At 53.5% G+C, this 22,172-nt stretch overlaps 1 protein-coding gene across 1 annotated transcript in view; it reads right to left on the reverse strand.

The window, feature by feature from the left end:
* The window catches only part of GRIK3 (glutamate ionotropic receptor kainate type subunit 3), a 106,194-nt gene that overhangs the window by 15,791 nt on the left and 68,231 nt on the right, over nucleotides 1-22,172 (reverse strand). The window contains exons 7-11 of the mRNA XM_038167397.2: nucleotides 19,896-20,039; nucleotides 17,188-17,295; nucleotides 13,575-13,688; nucleotides 9,839-10,042; nucleotides 3,009-3,232 (exon numbers count right to left, since the gene is read on the reverse strand). Coding sequence (XP_038023325.1) covers nucleotides 3,009-3,232; nucleotides 9,839-10,042; nucleotides 13,575-13,688; nucleotides 17,188-17,295; nucleotides 19,896-20,039 — 794 coding nt within the window. The remainder of the gene's footprint in view (nucleotides 1-3,008; nucleotides 3,233-9,838; nucleotides 10,043-13,574; nucleotides 13,689-17,187; nucleotides 17,296-19,895; nucleotides 20,040-22,172) is intronic.

Raw genomic sequence — 22,172 nt, forward strand, 5'->3', positions numbered from 1 at the left:
AGGACGGCTCATTGTGGCAGTATAAACTAGCATGAGAGACCCTGGATGAAAAAGTAGGAGGAGAGAACAACAAAAACGAAGGGAGGGAGGCACAGACGGCGAGCAGCCGAAGGGGACTCCGAGGGCTCGGGAGTGTGGCCACCATGTGCTGGGTCACTGCAAGCCCAGGTCCCCATCTCTTGGCCACTGCTCACAGTGTGGAGGGGCTGCTGGGGGCCGAGCATCCCCTCTGCGATCCGCACAGCCCCTCTGGACTTCCCTGGCTGCAGAAGGGGGCTTCAAAGGTGCTTCCACGTGGGAGCCTGGCCCAGCATCTCCTTCAGCCTTTTCTCAGTATTTAGTGCAGGGAATTTCTTGCGTAGATGGAATTTGCACATTTAACACGCTTTGAGAGTGGGGTCTGGATAATTTGGGTTGGAATTGGCCTAAGGCGAGTAGAGAAAAATAAAGCCATAAAAGTAAAACTGTGAGCTCTGATCCCAAGCTGCCTGAGCAGTGTAATCATTCTGGCACTGGAGCCCCAGAGTTAGGGCAACAGAGTCCATCCGGCTACGTTCTGCATGGCTAACAGAGGCACAGAGTGAAGAGATCCTATTAATCACCACAATATTTTTTCCCTTTTGTAATTACCTTGGGTTCACTTTCCCAGATGAGCATCTTTCCCTGCTGAGAGCATCTGGTGCCTTCTCTCTCCAACACAAAGCAGAACCACCGAGGCCCTCATCCTGCAGCCCCGACAATGTGGGCAGCGCGATTTAGCCAAGTTGCCCCCCATTTTCTGTCCCCCCAGCTGCTTCCCCAGCCAGCCCCGCTGGCTCTGGCTGGCTCTGAGCTGGCAGAAGCGCGGGGTGGTGATGGCAACACGACTCTCATCCCCTCCTCAAGTCGGGTGCCTTTCCTGTGTGGTACACCACCCGCAGGTTGAACTAAGGTGCTGGGTTACCTTGGTGGCTTGCTTTGTGCTGGGCTCCCCGTGGGCCCTGGGCAGTGGCAGCCTGCTCACGTCCCTGCTCAGAGGGCTTCTGTTTGACCCCAGGACAGTGCCTGGAAGCCTGGCACGTGGCTTGGTGTAGCGGCCCCCTTTGGGAGAGCTGCGTTGCACAGAGTAGGAAGGAGACACCTGGGGACCCTCTGTCTACAGGAGGGACGTGTGGCCCCTCCTGCCCTGCACCTCTGCAGGGGAAGGATCAGAGCTGTGGCTGCTTCACCATCCCAGATGGTCTGGAGAACACTAATGCTGTCTGCTAAGCGGAGTTTACTTTGACAACTGCTGTTATGTGTAATTAGGATATTACATAGTAAACTCAGGAAATCATCTCTAAATGCCTCCAAGGACCTGAGGGATGTTGGAAATTGCAGATTTGTTGTAACATGAGGGTTAATGCGTTCTGGTTGCTGCAGTTTCATGTTTAATCTTCACTTTGACTGTCTGATTGATGTCAGTGGATTAGGTAGGGGCTGGTTTCTGAAGGAGGCTCCAAGGAAAACGCAGCCCACCAGCCCTTCCTCGGAGGGGCCTGCACAGAGCCACGGCTGGGGGGGCAGCGGGGAGGCTGCTGAGGCTCTGCTGCCATGGCTGGGACTGGAAGGACTGAGAAACGAGCGTCTAACTGCAGGATGTGTTCAGGAAACTTCCCCGGGCACAGCTCTCACCCAAAATATTTAAACACCTGGGAAGCTGGGCATGGCCAGGGACACGGCCAGGGAAGCAGCAAGTGCTTTTTTTTGGGTTTGGAAAGGCAGCACTGCACATTGAGAGCAGCCCTGGACTGCGAATCGCATCAAAGACTCTGTGAAATTAATAACTCATGCAAATAGATGCAAATTCCGCTGCTTTTAAATATAGAGGTTTTAAACATGCTAATTAGATGCATATTAATTTCTGTAAACAGACGCTGTCAGATCGTCGCCCTGCGCTCTGCATCCTTTTGGTACAGGGGAGGGCTTGCGGGGAGCTTTGCTGCTGGGGGGGGTCAGAAGCAGGAGCTGAGCCAGGGGGCAGTGAGAGGCTGAGCCTCGTCTGGGGGGGCTGCCTGAAAGGTCACCTAACGGGAGCATGAGCAGGAAAACCACGTCCCGTCACCCCTCGTTGCACCAGGCTGGTGCCAACAAAACAGAAAGGCAGGTGAATTTCTAAAATCACAAAAGAGCGAGCATTTTAAAATTCTTTTGTGCTCAAGGTCTGCTAACCGGTGGAGCTGCCTGCCCTGACACAGCACAAGAGGCTTACGGATTTATGGTAATAAAACAAATAACCGCATTTAGCGTGCTGGAGCAGCACAAAGGATGTAACAGACTCGAGCTGGCAAAGAAGGAACCAGATTTCCCCTGTGCATAGCCCATCTTTAATTTTCTCCACTGGCTCTGTGTCCCCTCTCCAGCCATTCAGAGATAGAAATCCCACAGCCTGCAGCCTGCTGCCCTCTGGCAAGTCCTGTTCCTAAATTTCTTTGTTTCCATTTTGAAAGGGCCTTCAAATGGAGCCCCTCGTGTCCAGCGAGCTGCCAGCACCGAGCCCCTGTGCTGACGCTGGGCCTCCAGCAGCAAGCCGTGCTGTGCCCTCGCTGAAAATGGACCGAGCAGGAGGAGAGGCGTTGGTCTGAATGTGTGCAGCCAGCCTCAGGGAGGTAAAAGCCAGGCCCATTTTAGTTTAACACTTACAGAGCAACGCCACAGTTGAGCAAAAAGCCATTTGTGCTCTGTTTTTGAAGCCGTGAAAAACCATAAACCGTGCTTCGGCTGACGCTCTGATTATCCCTCCACGGGAAGGGTGGCAGCGAAATGGAACAGAACAGGGGAGCCTGCGAGTCGTGAGCAAGCCCACGCTAGCAGACCAGCCTGCCTCTGGGTAATGGGCCAGAAGTAATTTCATTAATGAAACAGGTTTAATGCCGCGGCTCCTGCTGCGTGCTTAGATCCCCGTGACGTGCCGGCAGCGAAATGATTCGGAGCACGGGGAAAGCATCGCGTGGTGGCAGCCGGGTGGCGTGGCGTCAGTGTCCCCTTACCTGGCTATGACAAAGAGCACGCAGCTGACCCCCAGGTAGGCGAGGAGGATGTACATCCAGATGTCGGGAGACAAGGGGTTGAGGAAGGAGAACACGCTGGGGTTGGTCCCGTTGGGCTTGCGGTACAAAATGCTGACCCCCAGGGTCATGAAGGGCTTGGAGAAGTCGATCGCTTTCTCCCGGACGTGGGTGATGGTGAGAGGAGCGACGGCCAGGTCAGCTTTCTGTGCGTGACACGGAGGGAGAGAGACACAAAGGGAGAAAAAAAGAAGCCATTAGAAAGCTGTTGCCATCCCTCAGAAGCCCTCTGTCTCCCCAGCACACCCCGCTGCGGGGTCGGTCTTGTTCCTGGCACGAGGAACCGTACTGGGAAGAGCTGACAGCTGCCGGGTTGCTCTGCTGCTGCTGCGATGGTCAGAGGGCAGCACAGCTGCTCTGGCCTCTGTAGAGCCCCCCGGACAGGAGGGCTGGCTGGGTTTGGGTTGTTCTGGCTGCTGAAAGGCAGCGCCTTGCCCCAAAACCCAAAGGCTCCACGTGCACCTGCTGGAGCTGGCTCCAAAGCCCCAGCAGAGACCGTACTGCAAATATTCAAAGGTTTCATCCTCGCTGCCTTCACCTGGGAGCTCTGAAACCTGGCCCAGCCAGCCCACAAGGGCAGCAGCTGTGTTTCTCTGCATTAGCACCATCCTTTCCTCCCTGCTCCCATTTCCCCTGTAAGCAGGGCACAGCTCACCAGAGCCCAGAGCAGAAGCTGGAGGTGTGGGGGTGTGAGCGAGGCACCCAGGGCACCAAGGGGGCTTTGCTGTGCTGGCTGCTCGGCCCCAAAGTTTGGACACCGCACGTGGGCTGACCTCATGGCAAAACTTGTAATTCCCATTCTGGGGACACCAGGCGTGTGGGAGGAGCGGTGCTGTGCAGGAAGCTTGGAGGGAGCCCCCACGGGATGCAGCTCCTCTTGCATCATCACTTATCCTACTGATCATTTCCTAGAGGTACAGTGGCTTCGTTGTGACTTGCAACCTTTACATCAATGTTAGCGCTCTTGCTAGAATTTGCTTTGCTCCAACAGAAACTGGGGGCTCGCTGCAGAAGCTGGTGAGAACAGAGCATTACAGGTCCTGAGCAGAGGAGGTGCAGGGATTCTCTAGGAGGCACAGAACTAGGTCTTTCCTTCAGCCTGAGCCCTGGTTGGTTCCTTTTCCTCGTCACTTTGCAGTCATGTTCAGCTCTTGCATCAAGTCTGTGTGCATGTCCTACTCTAACAGGGAAACTGAAGGAGATGTTGAAGAATTTGGCTACTGATTTTTCTTCCAGAAGAAGGAAACGGGCAGCTCTGAGGTCAGCACTTGCAAGCAGCTGCCTGTCTGAGAGATCCTCCAAAGCCAGATTTGTCAAAATGATCTAGCGAGCTAAATAACAGCCAGGAGTTTATGCTTTACCACGGAAAATGAAGAGAGAAAAGTCTGCATGGATGCTCAAGGATCAAAACGCTTTTAGTGCAGAGATAAAATTTTACTGTGTCATTTCAGCAGCTCCTGCGATTTGATCACAGCCCCACGTCCTTGGCAGTAAATGTCACACACAAGCAGGATGAAGCAGGTATTAGGGAGCCCAATCTGGCGTTGTGTCCTCCGCTCTGAAAGGCATTATAGGGCTGCACTTTGATATCCTTTTTATCGATGCAGATTTTTCGGAAGGTGGCCTCTAATTAGGGATTTGCTGAATGGGAGGATCGGAATCAAAACCCTCCAAGGGTGAAGCTTTCATTTCGTCGTGCTCCGCCATCCCCAAGCAGGCAGTCGGGTAGCGGGCCCTGATGGCTTCCTTCACTCAGCCCCGGCTTTTATGCCGTTGCACGGTAAGATGGGTTTTATTAAAAATGATGAATTACGGCAAGTGCCAGCGGCTTAAAGGCCCTTATCCAGCAAAGCCACTTAAGCACGTGCTTCTCTCTTCCCGGAGCTCGCACACACTCCAAGTGTTGCGTATCTTAAGTGTGGTGCTGAATTGAGGCCAAAAAGCTGAATTTTGCCAAGGCAACAACACACCAAGTGCAGGCACTTCCCCAGCACCCCTCGCAGGCCTGGCTCTCCTTTCTCACAGCAGGCTGCAGCCTTCACACTCGGGTGGAACCGATGCGAGTTCGCCAGGCGTTCAGTGGAGGAAGAATTGTGTTCTCTGCAGAGGGGTTTGGCGTTAGCACCAGCTGCTAGGTCTTATCTGCAAGTTCTCAGTTATCACAGGAATGTGGCCACGGGTCAGAACAGCTCGGGCACGGTCCCTGGAGTCGTGCAGCACCCGGAGTGGAGCTGGGTGTGACAGCCTCTCGCAGCAGCGCCAGCAAACAGCATAAGCACCAAGATACATATTTATTCAAGAAAGTAAGCTGCCTCGGCGCTTATTTTGCCAATCTGAGTTAGGTGTTTACATAAACTAATTATGTGTGTGTTGCCTGAGAGACAGGTAAATAGTGCATATTTTACTCATTTAATTGTTATTCAGCTGTCTGTCTGGCAGCACCAACGCTTGCATCCTTCAGTCTGGTTTGTTCCTGAGCATCCCAGGGCACAGCAAGGCCAGCAGCTCCCTTCCTGGCCCACCCTGTCCCAGCACGGCCACAGGAGGAGGTGGTGAGGGCAGGCACGGTCTGCCTGCAGCTTCAGCAGGCGGCTGAGCATCCTGCTGGGCCCTGCAGCCAGCAGCAGGCAGCACCCCACACGAAGTGATGCTCCAGGAGGAGCAAGGCCGGGGCAGGAACCACCCCGAACGCTCCTCGTCTGGCACCATGAGCAGCGGGTCAGCGCTAATTGGCTGCCTCCAGCTCTTAATGGCTGCTCTTAGGATCTCAGCCCTCGTTCAGACATCATTTTTGTCAATTAACTTATTTAACGTCAGTAGTGAATTCAGAATGGGTGTCGGCTGGGAAAACCTAGCTGTAAGCTGAAGGGGAGAAAGGAGGAGCGTGAAGTCTGGCTGGGCCTCTTCTCATCTTTTTTATTCAAGAAGTTCCTTAGAGATAGCGTCCAGGCTGTGGGATCACAGTGACAGCTTACGGAGCTTTAGGGACAGGCCGTGTGCCTGGCAGGTAAGCGAGCCAGGGGAGGGAACAGCAGCTCCAAGACCTGCAGCAGCAAGCAGAGGACTTGGGGCTCCCAACTTGCACGTCAGTGTGCTGCTGTCGGCTGCTTCTCTGGCGGTGATAAATGTGAATTCACCAAATTAATGATGCTGAGCCCAAAAGGAGAAAGCGCAGCCAGCTTCCTTCCGTCTCCTTTCTGGTGCTGAGTTTCTGAAGGGTGTAAGCAAGGGATGACATGCACTTCATCCAACAGCAATGTTTTTTTCCTCTTCCTGGCCCAGTGGCTTCCAAATGCATCCCCAGCTCCCTGGCACTTGAAATAAACACCCACCAGTGCAGGAGCATTACTGGGAATGTGGCAATGTGGTGCAATATGTGTTTCTGCCAGAATTTACTGTCAATAAATGCCCGTTTATTGTGAGAGTGTTAAATCAACTGTCATAAATCATCCCTAAGGATAGATATTACATCTTCTCTATAGTTACCATTGGCAGGGATTTCCATTAGAAACCCTATTATTTTTCATGCCTTTTTTATTCCCACGTGAAGTTTCAGACTGAATGGAAATTTGATATGTACTGTCTTGGCAGAAGACAAGTTTTATTTGTGAACAAGTTTGTGCGAAATGTGCAGAACAACTCATTCTGCTGGTTTTATATGGCTCTGCCCACAAACAACGGGGGAGATTTGCAGCCACTACGGTGCCAGACAGCTAAAATTTAAAAATCAGAATGGATGGGCCACAATGCACGGTGTAGTTGTGCCTGTATCAGTAACAATTCCTATGAATAAATAGCAGGAACAGTTCACTACAGATGAAAGGAGGAGATCTGACAGTTGCCAGCTTCCCTGTTTATTACCGATGCACAGCACAGTGACTTCTCTGCATCGCCTGGTGCCCCAAACCTGCCCGAAACACTGGTGATGTGAGCGAGGTGAGCTTTCACGGCCCCTTCTGCTTACAGCCCCTCTGCAGAAGTGGCCAGGCAGAGTGACAACAAGCAACAAACTGTGCTGAGGAAAGCGTCCGGCTCTCCAGGGAGCGGACTGAACACCAAAGCAGATATTTTTTGTGATGAAGGACAAGCAGAAGATGAAAGGCAGCAGGGCAGGACTTCTTGCATCGTACTGCACAAAGCTGTCTTCTCCAGCTCTGCTGCTGGGGACCTGCAAGATGGGGTCATGCTGGGAGCTGCTCTGACTGCTGTTGCTTTTCCTGTTTATGCTTAAGGCCAGACTAGAAACAAAGCAATTTTACAAAGGATTGTAGCCCAAGGCGTTACTGCCTGTGGCCAGGCATGTCTGGATCAGAAGGGACGGCAGGAGGAGGATGCGTGACTCCAAAAGAAGCAGTGGGAGCTTGCAGCATAAACAGGCAGTCCTCCATCATGTGCTCTGGGAGGTACCCTGGGGGTTGTGGTGGGCACCATCACCCCCAGACACTAATTATACATCCTAATTGTATGTTCCTGGTATAGTATCTACTGCTCCCGGGGCTCTCAGCCCTTCCATGTGATAACGACCTCCATTTTAGCCTCTCGTTTCACCTCGGGAACACCTCACCTACCTACATGGCATGGGACCAAGCCTGTGCTTCAGCTCAGCCCCCCAAGAAGGTGCTTCACAGAGCCCTGGGGGCTCAGTCTCAGCTGCACAAGAGGTAAGGGGATCTTCAGCAAGGCACAGACTTTGGGCATGGAGCTAATCTTGGCCTGGGGGTTCGGACCTCACAAAGTCCTACGTGCTTTAGGCTTGCACCTGAAGGATCCAAATTCCTTTACGAGGAGGAGATGCTGGAGGGAAGCCAGCCCAGACACACTCGCAGTGTAGGCAGTCCTGTTTTCATCATTACCACTTTGTTTGAGTGGTGTCTCCAACACTTTTCCTCCAAGGTGTGAAATAAGGTTGAACTTTCCCATTGCGAATGCCAGTCAGTTGTTCCTTTCCCCACGTCACGTGAAGATGCTTTGCTGCTGAAGAAGGGCCCCATCTGGTTGCAGTTTCACTTTTTAATGCTTTACATAAACACTGCTATAAAAAGCAATGACATGCAGATAAAATAATGGCTTCATACAGGGTTTGGGCAATGGTTGTAAATCACTGCAAGGCACGTACCCAGCCACACCTGTTTGAAGGCAGAATTTGAACTTGATGCTTGTTTGCGAGTAAAACCTGCAAGAAGAGGGGATTCGGTCCTTTCCTGTTGCTGTCTGTTAATTTGCTGTTTGCATAGGTAGCCAAGAAATACTTCTGTGCAGGCTGGCCATGAATTTAGGGCATCATTGAATGAGGCTGTTCCCCATATCTCCTTCTTGCTCTGTCTCTTTAAGCTGACCGCAGCCTTGGGGAGCTCAGAAAACCTCCTGGGAGGCCTCTAACATCTTGCAGGACATTGGAAGTGACATGGGTCAGACGAAATGACAGCCTGGCTGCTATTCCCCTTGTCTTCCGTCAGAGCTGTTTACTTCTCCAGAGCCCCCCTGGGTGGATGCCCTGCAGTAAGAGCCACGGACTCTGCTGCCAGCAGTGAGCCTGGGGGCTGCAGGAGGCCGGCCCCCAGAGCAGGGTCGCAGCACGTTCAGCACGGGGAGGCACCACGGCAGCATCTTCTGCTGGGAGCTGAGAGTCTCTTGTCCGATTTAGCGAGGCCTTTATGTAGGAGACCACCAGACCCGTACTGAAGGCTGTATGGGCCTTTCTGGGAGCAAAAGCACCCCGGGCTGTCCTTGCCTGCCCTTCGTGCTTCTCCAGGGTGAGCCATCTCAGGACTACCGCCTGCTTCACCGGCTGATTGAGCGTCACTGTCCCTAGAAGGGGCATAATCATGATCATCTGCATTTTGCAGATGGAGGAAATACAGCACAGAAGCGACTTGTCCAATGTCATTTCAGGCAGATGAGCCAAATCTGGAAACACAACCTCCATCTCGGAGCCCCAGCTCTGCCATCTCACCGCGAGACACCGCTCGCTTAGCCGCTCGCAGCGACACTCATTTGGTGGAGTGACTCACCCAGGACACACGTTCCTCTCACATCAGCTGTAAGAGCATCACAGCTGCTATGTATCTGGGCTTATTTTTGTCCCTTTCCGCTCAGGCAATGTTTTTAAAATGAAGCCAGGAACCTGAGAGGTGGTGCAGTGGCTGCGCCACGCGGCCAGGACGTGAAGGAGGAGAGGGAATGCGGCACCTCCAGGGAGGCTGATACCACTCCCTGGGGGTGGGGATCAGAGAGGAGTCTTGTCTCTCTTCTTTTCAGAGACCTTTTCCTGGAATAGGAGCTTCAGAAATACGCCATCTCTCCTCACCTCCCTAAGTGGGCTTCGGGGATCACGGGGTGTGCTGGAGGCAAAATACTTCATCAGGAGGCCGAGCGTCCACTGGCCGTGAGTCCAGGTGACTTCTGGCAGCTGCGAGGGGAAAGCTGCCACTGGAGCTTCACTGGTTTGTAATGGGGTTTTAGAAGTGAGCGTGGAAGGAAAGGCACAGCTGCTCTGCTGCAGGGGAGCTCTGTGTTTTAGGAGATTTTAGGAAAACAAGCTGCATTTATAAATATATATAGAGAGACCTGTGCCCTGCACACCTGCTCTCTGGATACATGATCTGAATTCAGCCAAGCTGTGCCTGGGATGTGTTTGGTGCCCCTGAGCCACCTCACTGCTGTGCCCTGGCCCCCGTTTGCAGCCCCCATCCCACCCCTGGCAGAAAGCCTGGGGCTGCCCGGGCCCCTCTGTGCATCTTGGTCTCACTCACATGATCGATGAGCTCCTTGATCATGCCGTTCCACTGCCCCTTGTCGTCCTGCGCGCCGTATTTCCCGTCCTCCACCAGCCGGATCTCGTAGGTGAAGCCCAGGATGATGGCCAGCTCCTTCAGCAGGTCGATGCAGTAGCCCTCAAAGCGGTCGTTCCCAAAGAGGGCGGTGTCGGACTTGCGGAACATGACGAAGGGCTCCTCCTGGACACCGCAAAGCAAAAACCCCGTTAGGGCTCGGCCGTGGTCCCAGCTCCCATCCCAGGTAGGGCCACCCCTGCGGCCAACCTGAGCCGCAAGCGCCGGCTCTGCAGGCTGGGCTGGCACGGTGACACGCTGGGAATAAATTAGCTTTGCACAGCGCATCAGCTAATTAGCAACCTTGTTTACCCCACAAAATTTAATTTTGTCTCTTCTGAGCAGCCAACTGTTTTCCATTTGGTGGAATTTCAGGGAGAAAAATAACCATTTCATGCTCTGCAAATGAAGAGTGTTGAGAAGCAGCAAAAGGCTTGGGGGGGGGACAAACTGAACCGCGAGCCCCGCGCAGCCGACACGCAGCGGTACTGGCCCTTACGAGGCTGGTGGATTAAATACCAGCTGCAGGACTGTGCTCGGCTGCTGGCCAGCCCCAAATGTCCCCGAGATGGGCTCTGCTTCCTCTCTGCCAGCTCTAGCTGAAGGGGTGCAGGGCCCTGCTGCTGCCCCGAGAGGCGCTGCCTTGGGCTCTGTATCCGCAGTGGGGATGTCTCTGGTTGCAGCAGCCCCAAGCACCAGCACATGTGAAAATAACTAAAAAAGTGCTTTCCAACCGGCTCTGCCCTACGGATTGTTTGCTGCCTCTTTGCAGGTGAAGGCAGGAACGCGCAGCAAGTGGCACAACCCTTTGGTGGCTGTCAGGCTTGGGCAGCCACCGGGGGCTGAGGACAAGGGACACTGGGGCAGCTGGGGGGAAGTAATGTGCAGAGCACAGATGGAAGTGGCAAAAAATGGCAAGCAGCAGGCAGAAGCTGGACGGCAGGGGGAGGCTGAGATAGGGGGAGGCAGCGAATGAATGGCTGGAATTAAAATTATCTGCAAGGCGGTCGGAGCCCCCATAAGGTGGCACCGAGGTCCCGCTGTGCTGCAGAGCAGTGGCTCTGCCTCGGGGAGTAACCAGAGAGCTTCACGGAGACTGGAACTGCAGAATTACAAAGCAAAGTGGGAAACATCACGCCCACAGAGTTTGGTTTGGCACTCGCAGCTCTGTTAAACCCTGCTCTCCCTGGCCACCACCTCAGCTTTTTCTTTTTTTTTTTTTTTTTTTTCCTTTGGAATTAGCGCTTTGTTTGTGAATCAGCTGAATCTATGGATCTCGCTATAAATACAGCAGCTCCAGAGCAGCCATAAAGCACTATTAATTTTGGGAAGCGCTGTAGGGATTACATACATATTTAACAGCCGAAGCGCTGAACATTAGGACGCCACTCGCTTCAGTAATGTATCTGCAGGTCTCAAACATTTCCTAGGGGGTAATTCTGAACTCTGTGAACCACTTATTCACGGACTATTTCACAATTTATTACTGAAAATGGCCAGACATCCAATTCACAAGCTCTCTCGGTTTGCTAATCGATTTCTCAGTGAAGGTGCCCTCAATTTCATAACTTCACAGTTCCCATATTGCTTGGGGAGAGTGGCGCTGGCTGCTGGGGTAATATTTCTCTTCCAACAAGTCACTGCAATATGAGCAAAAGGGGAAGAAATAACCTTTCCTGCTTTCCCTTTTAAAGGTTCCTCCTCTGGCTTTTCTACAACCGGTTACACCAATGCGAAGGGACAAAGGGATGTCGCAAATGCAAATGAAGTGTAGGGCTGTGTTTTATGTTTTGGAAGCCAGGATACGAAATGCAGTTAGTGCAGAGCTCGGGTCCGAGCACGCTGCCTGCTCCTGCGGGCTGCAGGGCTGCGGGGCAGTGCTGGCTTGCAGGAGGATGCCCCACGGCACACGTGCAGGCCCAAGGAACGGCACAGTTTGTAGGAACTGGTACCACCCCTGTGCTTCATGTGATTTGTGCTTGCTCCTGGACCACGAGATGCAAATCCTGCCCAGCAGGAGCCCGTCACAGGCAGGTGGCTGGCAGGTCTCCTTCTGGTCCATCACCTGGCATCGTGCTGAGGTCTTTGAGGTGCAGTGATGGTGGTGCTCTAACCCCAACATGTCCCCAGCTCCGGCCATGGTTTTATCCCTGGCAAGATGTGCCCTCCCTGCCTTCTGTAGCCCTGACTGTACAATTCCCTCTTGTGTTTCCATCCCCACCTGCCATCCCTCAGCCTCACCGCGCTGTTGGGTGCTCCTCCACCTCCCAGCGCCCCTCTGCTGCTGCCTCTCCAGCCCTCCCTGTACCACCAGCCATCCTGGCCCAGTAATTGCCAGTGAAAGGTGAGCGTGGGCAGAAGGGAAGTCATTTTAAAGCTTCTGGAGTTTAAACACGACCTGAGCCTCTGCTTTCTGAACAGCCCCCGATAAATGCAAAGGAACACGGTGAGAGCAGGCGGGTGTGTGTCGTGTCTGCCTGCACCCGCTGCTGCAGGGCTCTGAGCAGGAGCACGCTCCTGATCTGATGCACGCTGAGTTGTTTCGGTGCCTTTTGCTTTGTCGTTTCTCTGATGCCTGTGCGGGAACTCCTGATGTGAGTCCTGATTCATTTCTGTGTCTGCAGCTGGTGGGGAGCTGCTGCTGGCACTGGTTGTGCCCACACACATGGCACCAAGCACCGCCTCGGGCGGGCAGCCCCGTGCGTGGGACCCACGGCCTCACCCAGTGGCACAGTCTGAAACTTTCAGCTGGGGGTGGATTTTGTTTTCCAGTCTCCCCTGCATGTTGGCATGTGAAAGCCTTTCAGTGGAATAACTGTTGTGTGATGAGCGGGGAGTTCATTAGAAAGGGTGGCACTGTCTGGCACTTCCTGGCCCCATTCCTTCCCTAGCACCAAGCCCCTCACGTTGTGTTACAGACCTTTTAGTCCTTTTGGGATGGCAAGGACATCAGGAGGGGTCACGGTGCTTGGGGCTGGGGAACACATCTCCCAGCGGGCAGCTCCTTACCCTCAGTCCCCAAAAATACAGAATACAAAAGGGCCAGGAAATTCAGGTAGGCAGAGCCATCATTCAGACCCAGTTGTGAGCTGGCTGTGCAGGGGCTGATCTTTTTTGTTCCCTCCTGGTAGCACGCCACAAGCCTGCACTGTGTAATACAGCTGTATAGAAACCAATGCCACTAGTCATAATTCATTAGATATAAAATAAAAATTCATTCTGATCTGATGCCTGCCATCAAATCCAATAGCGAACGTGAGAGCAAAATGCAACGTGACAGCTGGAAGCGCAGGAACCCTGTTAAGCACCCGTGCTTTGCTGGATAATGGCATTACTCTTAGCCAGCTTATCAAATACGTACTTAGGAGAGGGAAAGAAACAGGATTGTCACAGCTAAGCCAAGGTCCCTGCGTGTTCTGGTGCTGCCTGGCATACCACGAGTGCTTCCACCCACAGCAGGCAGAGCCTGGTGCCCGGCTGTTGGCCACCCAGAGCCTGGCACGAGCCCAACACAAGCCCGGCTCTGGTCCACAACTCGTCTGGGGCTCAGCTCGCCCCAGGCCTCGGGGCTTCTCCGTGCCCCTGCCCAGCTTTTGGAGGGATCAGCTAACCCCGGGGGCTCTGGGTAGGGGGGGAATACGGGCTTGTGGTCTCCTACCAGGACAGTGGTGACAATGAGAGATCTGTTGCTGAGCGAGTCCGTGACGTTGGGCCCTCGTCCCTTGGCAATTTCTGTGATGTTCAGACCGTTGGCAGGGTTCCACGTGCCAACCTGAAATGAAACAAAGTGCATCAACACCTGCCCTGCGTCCCTTCAGTGCTCTCAGGATCCTGCTGGCCTGGGAAAAGGGAGCTTGCTTCCTGCATTGCAGGAAACAGAAGCAGAGTTGGAATTCCCATCCCGTTTCACCTAAACAGAAGGTTTACTTTAGCTCTTCTGCTGGAGGGCACTCCAGCTGCACGTGTACAATTAGCAACCCTTGTGCTGCCCTCTGAGAGATGCAGGTGCACTGAGGAAGGACCACGATGGCTGGAATTAGGAGCTGAAGGAACAATCCAGATTGGTACTACATAGAGCAGGCAATCAATCAAAGCACGCTGAAAAGTCAACTCTGGGCAAGGCCAAAGCAGAACGAGAGAAAACAGAAAATATTTTTCAATCCCCCATCAACCCTGAGCCGGCGGGGCCTTTCCCAAGGAAGGAGCTTGGAGCTTCTGAAGCACACAGGGTAAGTGCACACCCACTGATCGGTCAGAGCCTGGATCTGGGTTCAACTGAGAGCAGGACCCCACCTGGGGGCAGCCCGACAGGCGCAGGCCCCCAGCGACCCCTCCACAGCGAGAGGTCTTGGCGTTGGTGGTGAGCCCCATGGAGGGAAGGGCCCTGGGCTTGCCCCGGCGCCGGCACACGCAGCCACATTCCTCGTCTCTTGGAGGTGCTCGGCCTTTCTCCAGCTGTCAATTTTAATGTATCATTAGACTCTGAAGATGCCTGTTGACCCAGAAATAGCAGAACATGTCTCTATTTAAGAGAAGTCATCTGGGCAACTCTAAGCCTGTTAACCTGATCTCCACAGTGCAGGGGAGGCTTTAGAACAATCTTCGAAGGCAGGGCTGGCTAAAGGACTGTGACGGTGAGATAAAGTGTCAGGAGAGCTGGAGGAATATGCCACAAAGCCAGCCTGGCAGTGAGAAGAAACACAAGGGCAGGTGGAAATGGGAACAGAACGACCCATCTGTAGGGTCATGCTGGGAGATGGGGCTTAGAGAGAAACCAAAGGCAGACAGCTCGAACCCGTGGGGAGCCAGGAACTTCCCATATTTTATTTATTGCTATTTTTAAGATTCTCCAACTTCTTCATCAGTCCAAGGAGACGACTTGGTTTTTCTCTATCCCAAAAAAGAGACTTTGTAATGAGCAATGCTGCCTGGCAAAAAAAACCCACAACCAGCAAACCACCTCATAAATTCTAAAAGAGTTTCCATGAACTTTGTGAAAGGCTCTAAATATTTCAGGTAAAACCCAAGCAATCCCCTGCGTCTCCTTTCAATCACACAACAGCTGCAATGTCAGAAGGATTGTACTGCGCATGGGCAGCGAGAAGCAAGAGGCTAAGAGTCTCCTGCTAGCAGCTCTGCAGACTTCTTTCTTTAAGAAAAGGAAATACATGGGACTTAAGACTGAACTAATCAGTTTAAAATATTAGAAGAAGAAAAAAAAAAAAAGGAAGAAAAAGAGAAAAGTGCATTAAGAGAACTGTGCAACTCAGATAGTCAAACTACATGTAATTAGGTTTAGTTAATACTGCTGTAATCCCTGGAACATCCAGGAGGTATAAGGATCAGGAGTTCAATCCTAAAGCTCAACAAACATAAGCTATTATACATAATGCAGAATCCGTCTGGGATTTGTTTGTAGTTTGGCATTTTGTTATTTCAGATTAACTATTGACAGAACCGTAGCATCAACAGAGATTTGACATCGATACTTTAAACCCCCTCTAGAGCTGACAAGAAGCTTTTGGCAAATAATGGTGGGAGCTGTGAAGTCTCGGAGTCGTCGGAGACAAAAGTTGAACGAGTGCACGGAATATGCATCAAGCCTTGGTGGCTTCCTGCGGGCTTTATGTGACACACAACAGTAATAAATGCAGCTAGTGCCAGCTATTCTCCGGTACACCTGAGGAGGATTAGGTTGACAGACAGATATTGCAGTTGTACTTAAACATTTAGATTCGCCCGGTATCCAGATACCTGCACATTTTTCTGTTACCCTGCTGACGCCGCTCTCAGGCACTCTGTTGGTGCTCTGAGCACCGTGCTCCAAAAAGCCATAATGTTTTTTTGGGGGGGTTTAGACTCTATACAAAATGTTTTCTGGGAAAACAAAGCTACAAAAATCATTTGGTGCTTGGTTTGTGTGAAAAGATGGGATCTTCCCCTGCCCCTCTGCCTGCCTCCCTCCTGCCCAGGCTCAGCTGGCTGCAGCCTGAAGCTGGCCGAGTTTATTTGGGATGACGCTGTCTGTATTCTGCATCTGACACCCAAAATACCCGCTAGGAGAGTGCTGTGGTGACCTTGAGATTTTGTACGTGAAGCAGAGACCTACCGCAGTGGTGTGAAAGCACGGTGACAATTTATTTTAAGGAGGAGGAAAACCAGGCTGTCAGAAGGGGGATGGGGAGCGGGGCTGTTGGGTCCCAGGGAGCCGCAGCGCGGATCTGCCCGCTCCGGCGGGGCTGAGCGAGCCTCCAGCCTCCCAGGGCTGCCTGCGAGCACTCTGTGATTAATTCCCCAGCCTTAACTGGAGAAGTCATCTGTGCATCTCGGGCCGCTTGCTGCATGGCTAATTGAAAACTGCTCCTCTCTGCTCCCAGCTGGCGCTTCCTGCGGGATTCCGAACCTGTCTCCGTGCCCAGAGGTTACAAGCTCAGCACTTCGTCCCTCGCTGCCAGCCAGGCACCTTGCGCGTGTCTAAAAGCAGACTGTGCTCTGGGCAGGGAATTGCTGCCCTGCAGGCAGCTTTTTCCTCTAAGTCTGCAGGATGTCCGTCAGCAGGACGTGGGCTCAGAGCCGCTCTCAAAAAGGGGTCGGGCTTCGGGACCCTCAGCGGCCTCGATGGCCGTGATTTGGAGCCCGATCCATGGTAGAGGTGGCTGAGGGGCCCAGCTGGCTGCAGTGCTGCCCTTGCTGCTCTGTTTTGTCTGAAATGAACAGACCTCGCCTTGAAATCAGTGGTTTAGGAGCTTTAGAGCTTTGTGTGCTGCTCTTTTTTTCAAAAATACCTGAAGAAAGGGGATGAAATCCCCATGAATGCCCGGTATCAGGTCCAACCATCCCCCTATTTCCAAGCCTTGGGCAGTTTTCCTGGTGGAAATCACACCCAGCTGATGCTCTCAGGAGTTGTTCAAGGTTTTGTAAGCAAGCCCAGCAAGGCGGAGGGTGGGAGAGGTTTTATTCCATCCCCTTTGGCCTAGGCCCACAGAGGCTGAGGCTGAGCCGCGAGGTTGTGCTCCCGCTGCTGTGCCGTGTCCCAGGGAGATGCCCCAAGCTTCTGCAGCTGGGAACTCTAATCCGCTGCACGTTGCTTCGGGGCTAGTGAGTCACTGATGAGGCATGGAAAAGGATCAGAGCAATCCCACAGAACAGATCTCCTTTCATATAAAAACCAGAAAACACAGAAACAACACAACCAGCAGCCATCTCCCCTTCTATGTGGCTGTCAGAGCTGTGCCGCGCCTCATCCCGCAGGTAAGACAAACCCTGCTTACCTTTTCGAGACCATCTTCTTTGAGGCTGATGATGTCCAAGTCAAAATCTGTCCGTAAGCCACTACTTTTGTTAAAGACAATTCGTCCAGTTAATCCTTCCCATTGGGCCTGCAGAAGGAAGAAGTAGCCGGGCCGTTAGTTGGGATCATGAATAATCTTTTGCCCTCTACCGTGTGTTCTTTTAATTAGTCCTTTTACTAGTTCTTTCTCCCCAAAGAGCATGATTAATTAATAATCACCAACGTCGCTGTGCAGGCTGCAGACGGGGCTGGAGATTTCACAACTCTCTGCAGTCCTTGCTACCGTCTCCGTTCGCACCTTTTGTGTTCAACAGCTGTTGCAGGACATGATGACTCAGGAGAAAACTCCTTGCATTTATCACGGCATCCTTGCGGGCTGCATTTATCCTTGTAGTCCTGATAAATGCCGGGCTGCAGGGAGCCTGGGTTTGGGACAACTCCAGCCAAGCTCATGAATAAAGAATCCTTTCTCGCAGCGAAAGAGGGGCACGGAAGCTCAAATGTCCCGAACACTTCCTCTCTCCCTCTGTTCAGATGGAAAGCAGAGCACAAGAGGCCAGGAGCCCGTCCTTCTGGCAGGCTCTGTGCTCTGAAACAGGCATAGGAATATTGGGGAGAGCCCCCAGACCAGGCAGGAGCTGTGCCAGCACACCAGCACCACGGCACAGCGGGGTGTGTGGAGGCTGCTCCACCAAGGGGTGCTCATGGCCCCTCGGGGAGGCTCCCACTGCTGCTCGGGTGCTGGATGTTCCTCTGATGGAGCTGCCTCCTTCATGGGCAGGGCAGCTCGAAATAACTTGCTGTGATAGAGGTGGCATAACGCATTCTCAGGGGGGAACCACTGGCATATTTTCCCATAAATACTCTCCTCTTGCTCAACCTCATTAATTCCTAAGGAGTAATGACAGCTTCTTCGCCACCCCTGGGTTTTGGGGAAGATTGTGCTCTGTTGCTCATTTCGGCACACAGGTTTTTCCTAGGGGATGCACCGGCAGCTGAGGGGAACACACCTAGATGGGGCTGCGCCCCGCTCTGCCTGCCCACCCCGTACTTCTTGGGAACCCCAAAGGCACTCGGGGCACCGACACTGTGGCGATGGGGGCGTCCGGGGGCCCCTCCGTGTGTGTCTTCATCCATCCCGAGGCACTGCTGTAGCTGTGAGGAGCACAGGGCCGGTGGCCGCAGCGAGGCACCCTGCTACGTGCCCTGCTTTGTCTGGGCAGGAGTTTAGAGGGAGCAATTATGGTGTGTTCTGATTGCTGGGGGGGGGCTCGTCCCTGCAACCGGCTGACACAGTGCCAGGAAGGGAAACAACAGGCAGACACCGGAGTGTGAGCTCAGGGTAATTTGCAAAAGGAGCCAACCAAACAAATTATTTACACTCTCTTTTGGCAGCCAGCTGGAGCAGCTTTCCGCAGAAGGGAACAAAACATGAAAAAGGAGAGAGAGAGGCAGAGAGAGAGAGAGGAGATACAGTCTTCAGAGCCTATTAAGAAGAAGTTCATTCTCTCTCTGCAATGGGAACGATTCTTCCCTCTCCTCCCCACGCCCGTGCGCTCCGTGCACCCGGCAGCCCCTGGGTGGGCGCCGTCACTGCTGCTGTGTGCCGGCCTCAGCGCCAGCGTGGTCTGCAGGTGATGCTGCAGCACCAGTCCTAACAACAGTTAACACTGTGCTTCTGCTCCTTTATGTTTAAAAACTTTAGGGGATTTTATCCCCAGCCTTTTAAGTGTGGCCCCCGTCTTGTATCGCATACTGCTGCTGGTATCACAACTTCCCACGTGAAGAGCTGCAGCCACAGAAGTTTCAAAAGGCCTCGGGGTAAACAGGGTGTTACTGCTCACGTAGACATATCTGGCAGGGTTTGCGGTATCTCCCTGCAGCTCTGCCTTCATTTTTTCCTCAGGCGATGGCTGCTTTTTGCAGACAAGGCAGAGCCTGGGGTGCGAGCGTGGGGACTTGGGGCTGCGTGCTGGGCTGGGTGCTTGGGGCTTGCGGGAGGGCTGGCTGCCTCTTGCCACTGCTCCCCTCCCTCGGTCAGCTCTCCGCACCCAGACGGCTGCCATTCGAGTCTGCCTGTGTGCTTAAGCCAGGTGCAAACAAACCATATGTGGGCTGAACAGCGAGAAATCATAATGACTGAAAACAGAGAGGGAACAGGGCTGCCTCCTCGCTCCCCTGGCTCCCCCTTGCTCAGTGCTGCACGCTGCCAGAGCCCTTCCTCAGCACGCAGGCAGCGGTGTGCTGAGCCACCGGGAGGGGGCTGCTCCGACAGCCTTTGGTGGGCACCAAGCAAATGCTGCTGGAAAAGAAAAGGCAAACGGCTCGGGGCAGGGGTGGCCGCAGAGAGAGGGGTCTGGCCACTCTTGACACAAGAGGAGGCAAGGACCAGTCTTGGTGACACCACGGAAGTGCTCGGCTTGTTTTGGATGTTTTGCTGTGGCCATGTGAGTGTTATTCTGAAGGCAAAGACAGGATTTTGTCTCTCTGGACACACAGCAGTCTGATGTGTACCCACACTTCCATCCCTTTGTACCTACTCAGGCAGGGGAGGATTTTTTATAGCCCTGTAACTGCCAACCCCTCTGCCACGGGCCTCAGTACCTGCGCTCCGAGCAGCTGCACTGCTCCTGCTGGGGAGCTTTTGCAGCAGTGGGAAGCAATCATGGTTGCAAATGGTGCTTTTACCTCTTTTATAAAATTCATGAAGCGGCCGCCGAACCTCCAGGCTTTGTGCCGGTGGCACTGCAGGGAGTTGACGGTCATCTGGGGGGCTCGCTGGTAGCACACGGACACCACGTGGACCGCGTCGTACAACAGGGCAGCGTCTGTCTAAAGTAAAGGGAACAGCATTTGTGTTGGTCGTGGTTCCGCAGCGAGGAGGCATTCACACAGCAACACGGGGAATTCGTGGCATCTCCTTGAGAAGCCGCAGGAACCACCAGCAGAGGGGTCCTGGTGCAGTCCCCACCAGAGGCAGGGCTGGGATCTCAAGAGATTGCCATACGTGCGTAAGCTTTAACACAAAATAGGACTTCTGTAAGGCTCTGGGCTGACCTCTCATGCAAAACTCATTCTCAGACACATGACAAAGCCCCACGAGCGTGTTTCTGTGTTATGCAGCTCTTTAGGCAGAGACTGGGAAAATGTCATCTGTCCATCTGCAGCTATTCTGGTTGTTTTAGTGCTGTTGTGTGGCCACAAAGAAGCTAGCTGTTCCTAAACGCAGATACAAGGTTTTCTTACTTAGTCTGCTTTGTCCAAGGCAGTGCAAAAAGCAACTTACATGGGAACATCTTAGCCAAGCTATCTTATATGTGGGGAAACAGGAATCAGGAAAGTTAAGTGGCCTGTCTCTGGGCATTCAAAGTTTTCCAGAATGCCCCAAACTGGCACTGAAATCAGAGCATCACAGTGTGTAACATCTTCCCACATTTCAGTGGTTTGAACTAGGGAGAACTTTCCTTTTTTTCCCTGTTCTATTTAACACAATGGGTTTAGACTGCATTTGAAATGCCCCCTCCAAACACTGACCACATTTATTGTCCCGTCCCCCCCCCCGCTGTGATCAGTCTTGCTAATGAAAAAATACATTGTTTGTTGGCTTCACAAGGCTACAAAACAGATGTGAGTACAGCAGCAAAGCAATAAACCACAACAAAACCAAATAACACAGCAAACAACTGGGCAAATATCTGTCAGGACGTGGCCGTGGAGAAAAGCCTCCAGCACTGGCAGCCATCCCTGTGACCTTCCCTTCCTGCAGAGCCCGAGCATGAATAGCAGGCACCAGACCTGCCTCCTGTGGGGTCATTTGTAGGGCTGCAGGGGCAGATCTGGGGAGTTTGGGGCTGTGGGACAGGGGGACAAGGGTCTGGCTATGCGATTTCATGGGGAAGTGGATGCTGTAGTGCCCAGATGAGGAAAACACAGCCAAAGGAGAACCCCGTGCAAAAGGGAGCAGGCAGGACAAAGGATGAGAGGAACCAGGGGCAGCTGGGGAAGATCAGGAGCTGGTGGAGGTAGGATACTGCACACAGTGCTGCGGGGACGTGGAAGGGAGAAGGAGAGTGGTGGGACTGTCCGCTAAGGGAAAACAAAAAGGGACAGGAGGGATGTGAGGTGAAGGTCTGGGAGGCTTTGCTACGGGGGGAAGGCTCTGGCAGAGCAGGAGGGGAGGAAAGGAGGCAGCCAGCCGGCAGTTACGGTTCGGAGACAGCCTTGCCGGGAAGCCAGATGGGCGAGCAGGTGCTGCACCTTGCGAGCAGCAGCTCGGTGGAGCAGAGCTGCCATCGGGCCCTAAAAGGAGGCATCGGAGCTGCAGCAGAGCCCATCTCTGGGCACAGCTTTGCCTTGTTCTTCCATTCATCCATCTCGGTGAATTGCCTGGCCCAGTCCAGCCTCGTGCTGTGCTCCCAGCCCCGGAGAGCTTGGCGTCTGGCTCCTTTTGGGGCCTGCCTGGGGAAGTAATCCCGCCTGGGCTGGACCCACGCAAGACTTGGCACCTGCTAGTGGGCAGGCCCTGGCTGCTGGAGCATTTCTGCTTCCCACTGCTGCTCCAGGGACTTGCACAGCCTGCCCTTCCCCAGGGAGTGACTGCAGAGGGGCTTCCCCAGCCAGCTCGGTGTGCTGCGGCCTGGGGCACACACAGCTCCTGCCAGGCACTCCTAGCCCGGGGAAACCCTGCTGAGCTCCAGCAAGGGGCACAAAGGGCAGTTGATTGCAGCTCCCTCCCTCTTGCTCCCAGCATGAAACAGCCTGGGCACTTCCCTGCTGTGCTACGGCTTTGCTGGAAGGGAAAGCTTTGAAATCTGCGGGTCCTGGAGGCAGCTTTGTGCTGGCAAGGAGGGAGGGAAGGAAGGAGGGAAGGAGCACCGGCTTCCCAAACTGGCACATCAGTCGGCAGCTGGGTGTGTGGGGCAGGGGTTTCACCAGCAGAACTCACTGCACTCGAGGGACAGATGT

The sequence above is a fragment of the Anas platyrhynchos genome, chromosome 24 (assembly GCF_047663525.1).
Source record: "Anas platyrhynchos isolate ZD024472 breed Pekin duck chromosome 24, IASCAAS_PekinDuck_T2T, whole genome shotgun sequence".
NCBI classification, from domain to species: domain Eukaryota; kingdom Metazoa; phylum Chordata; class Aves; order Anseriformes; family Anatidae; genus Anas; species Anas platyrhynchos.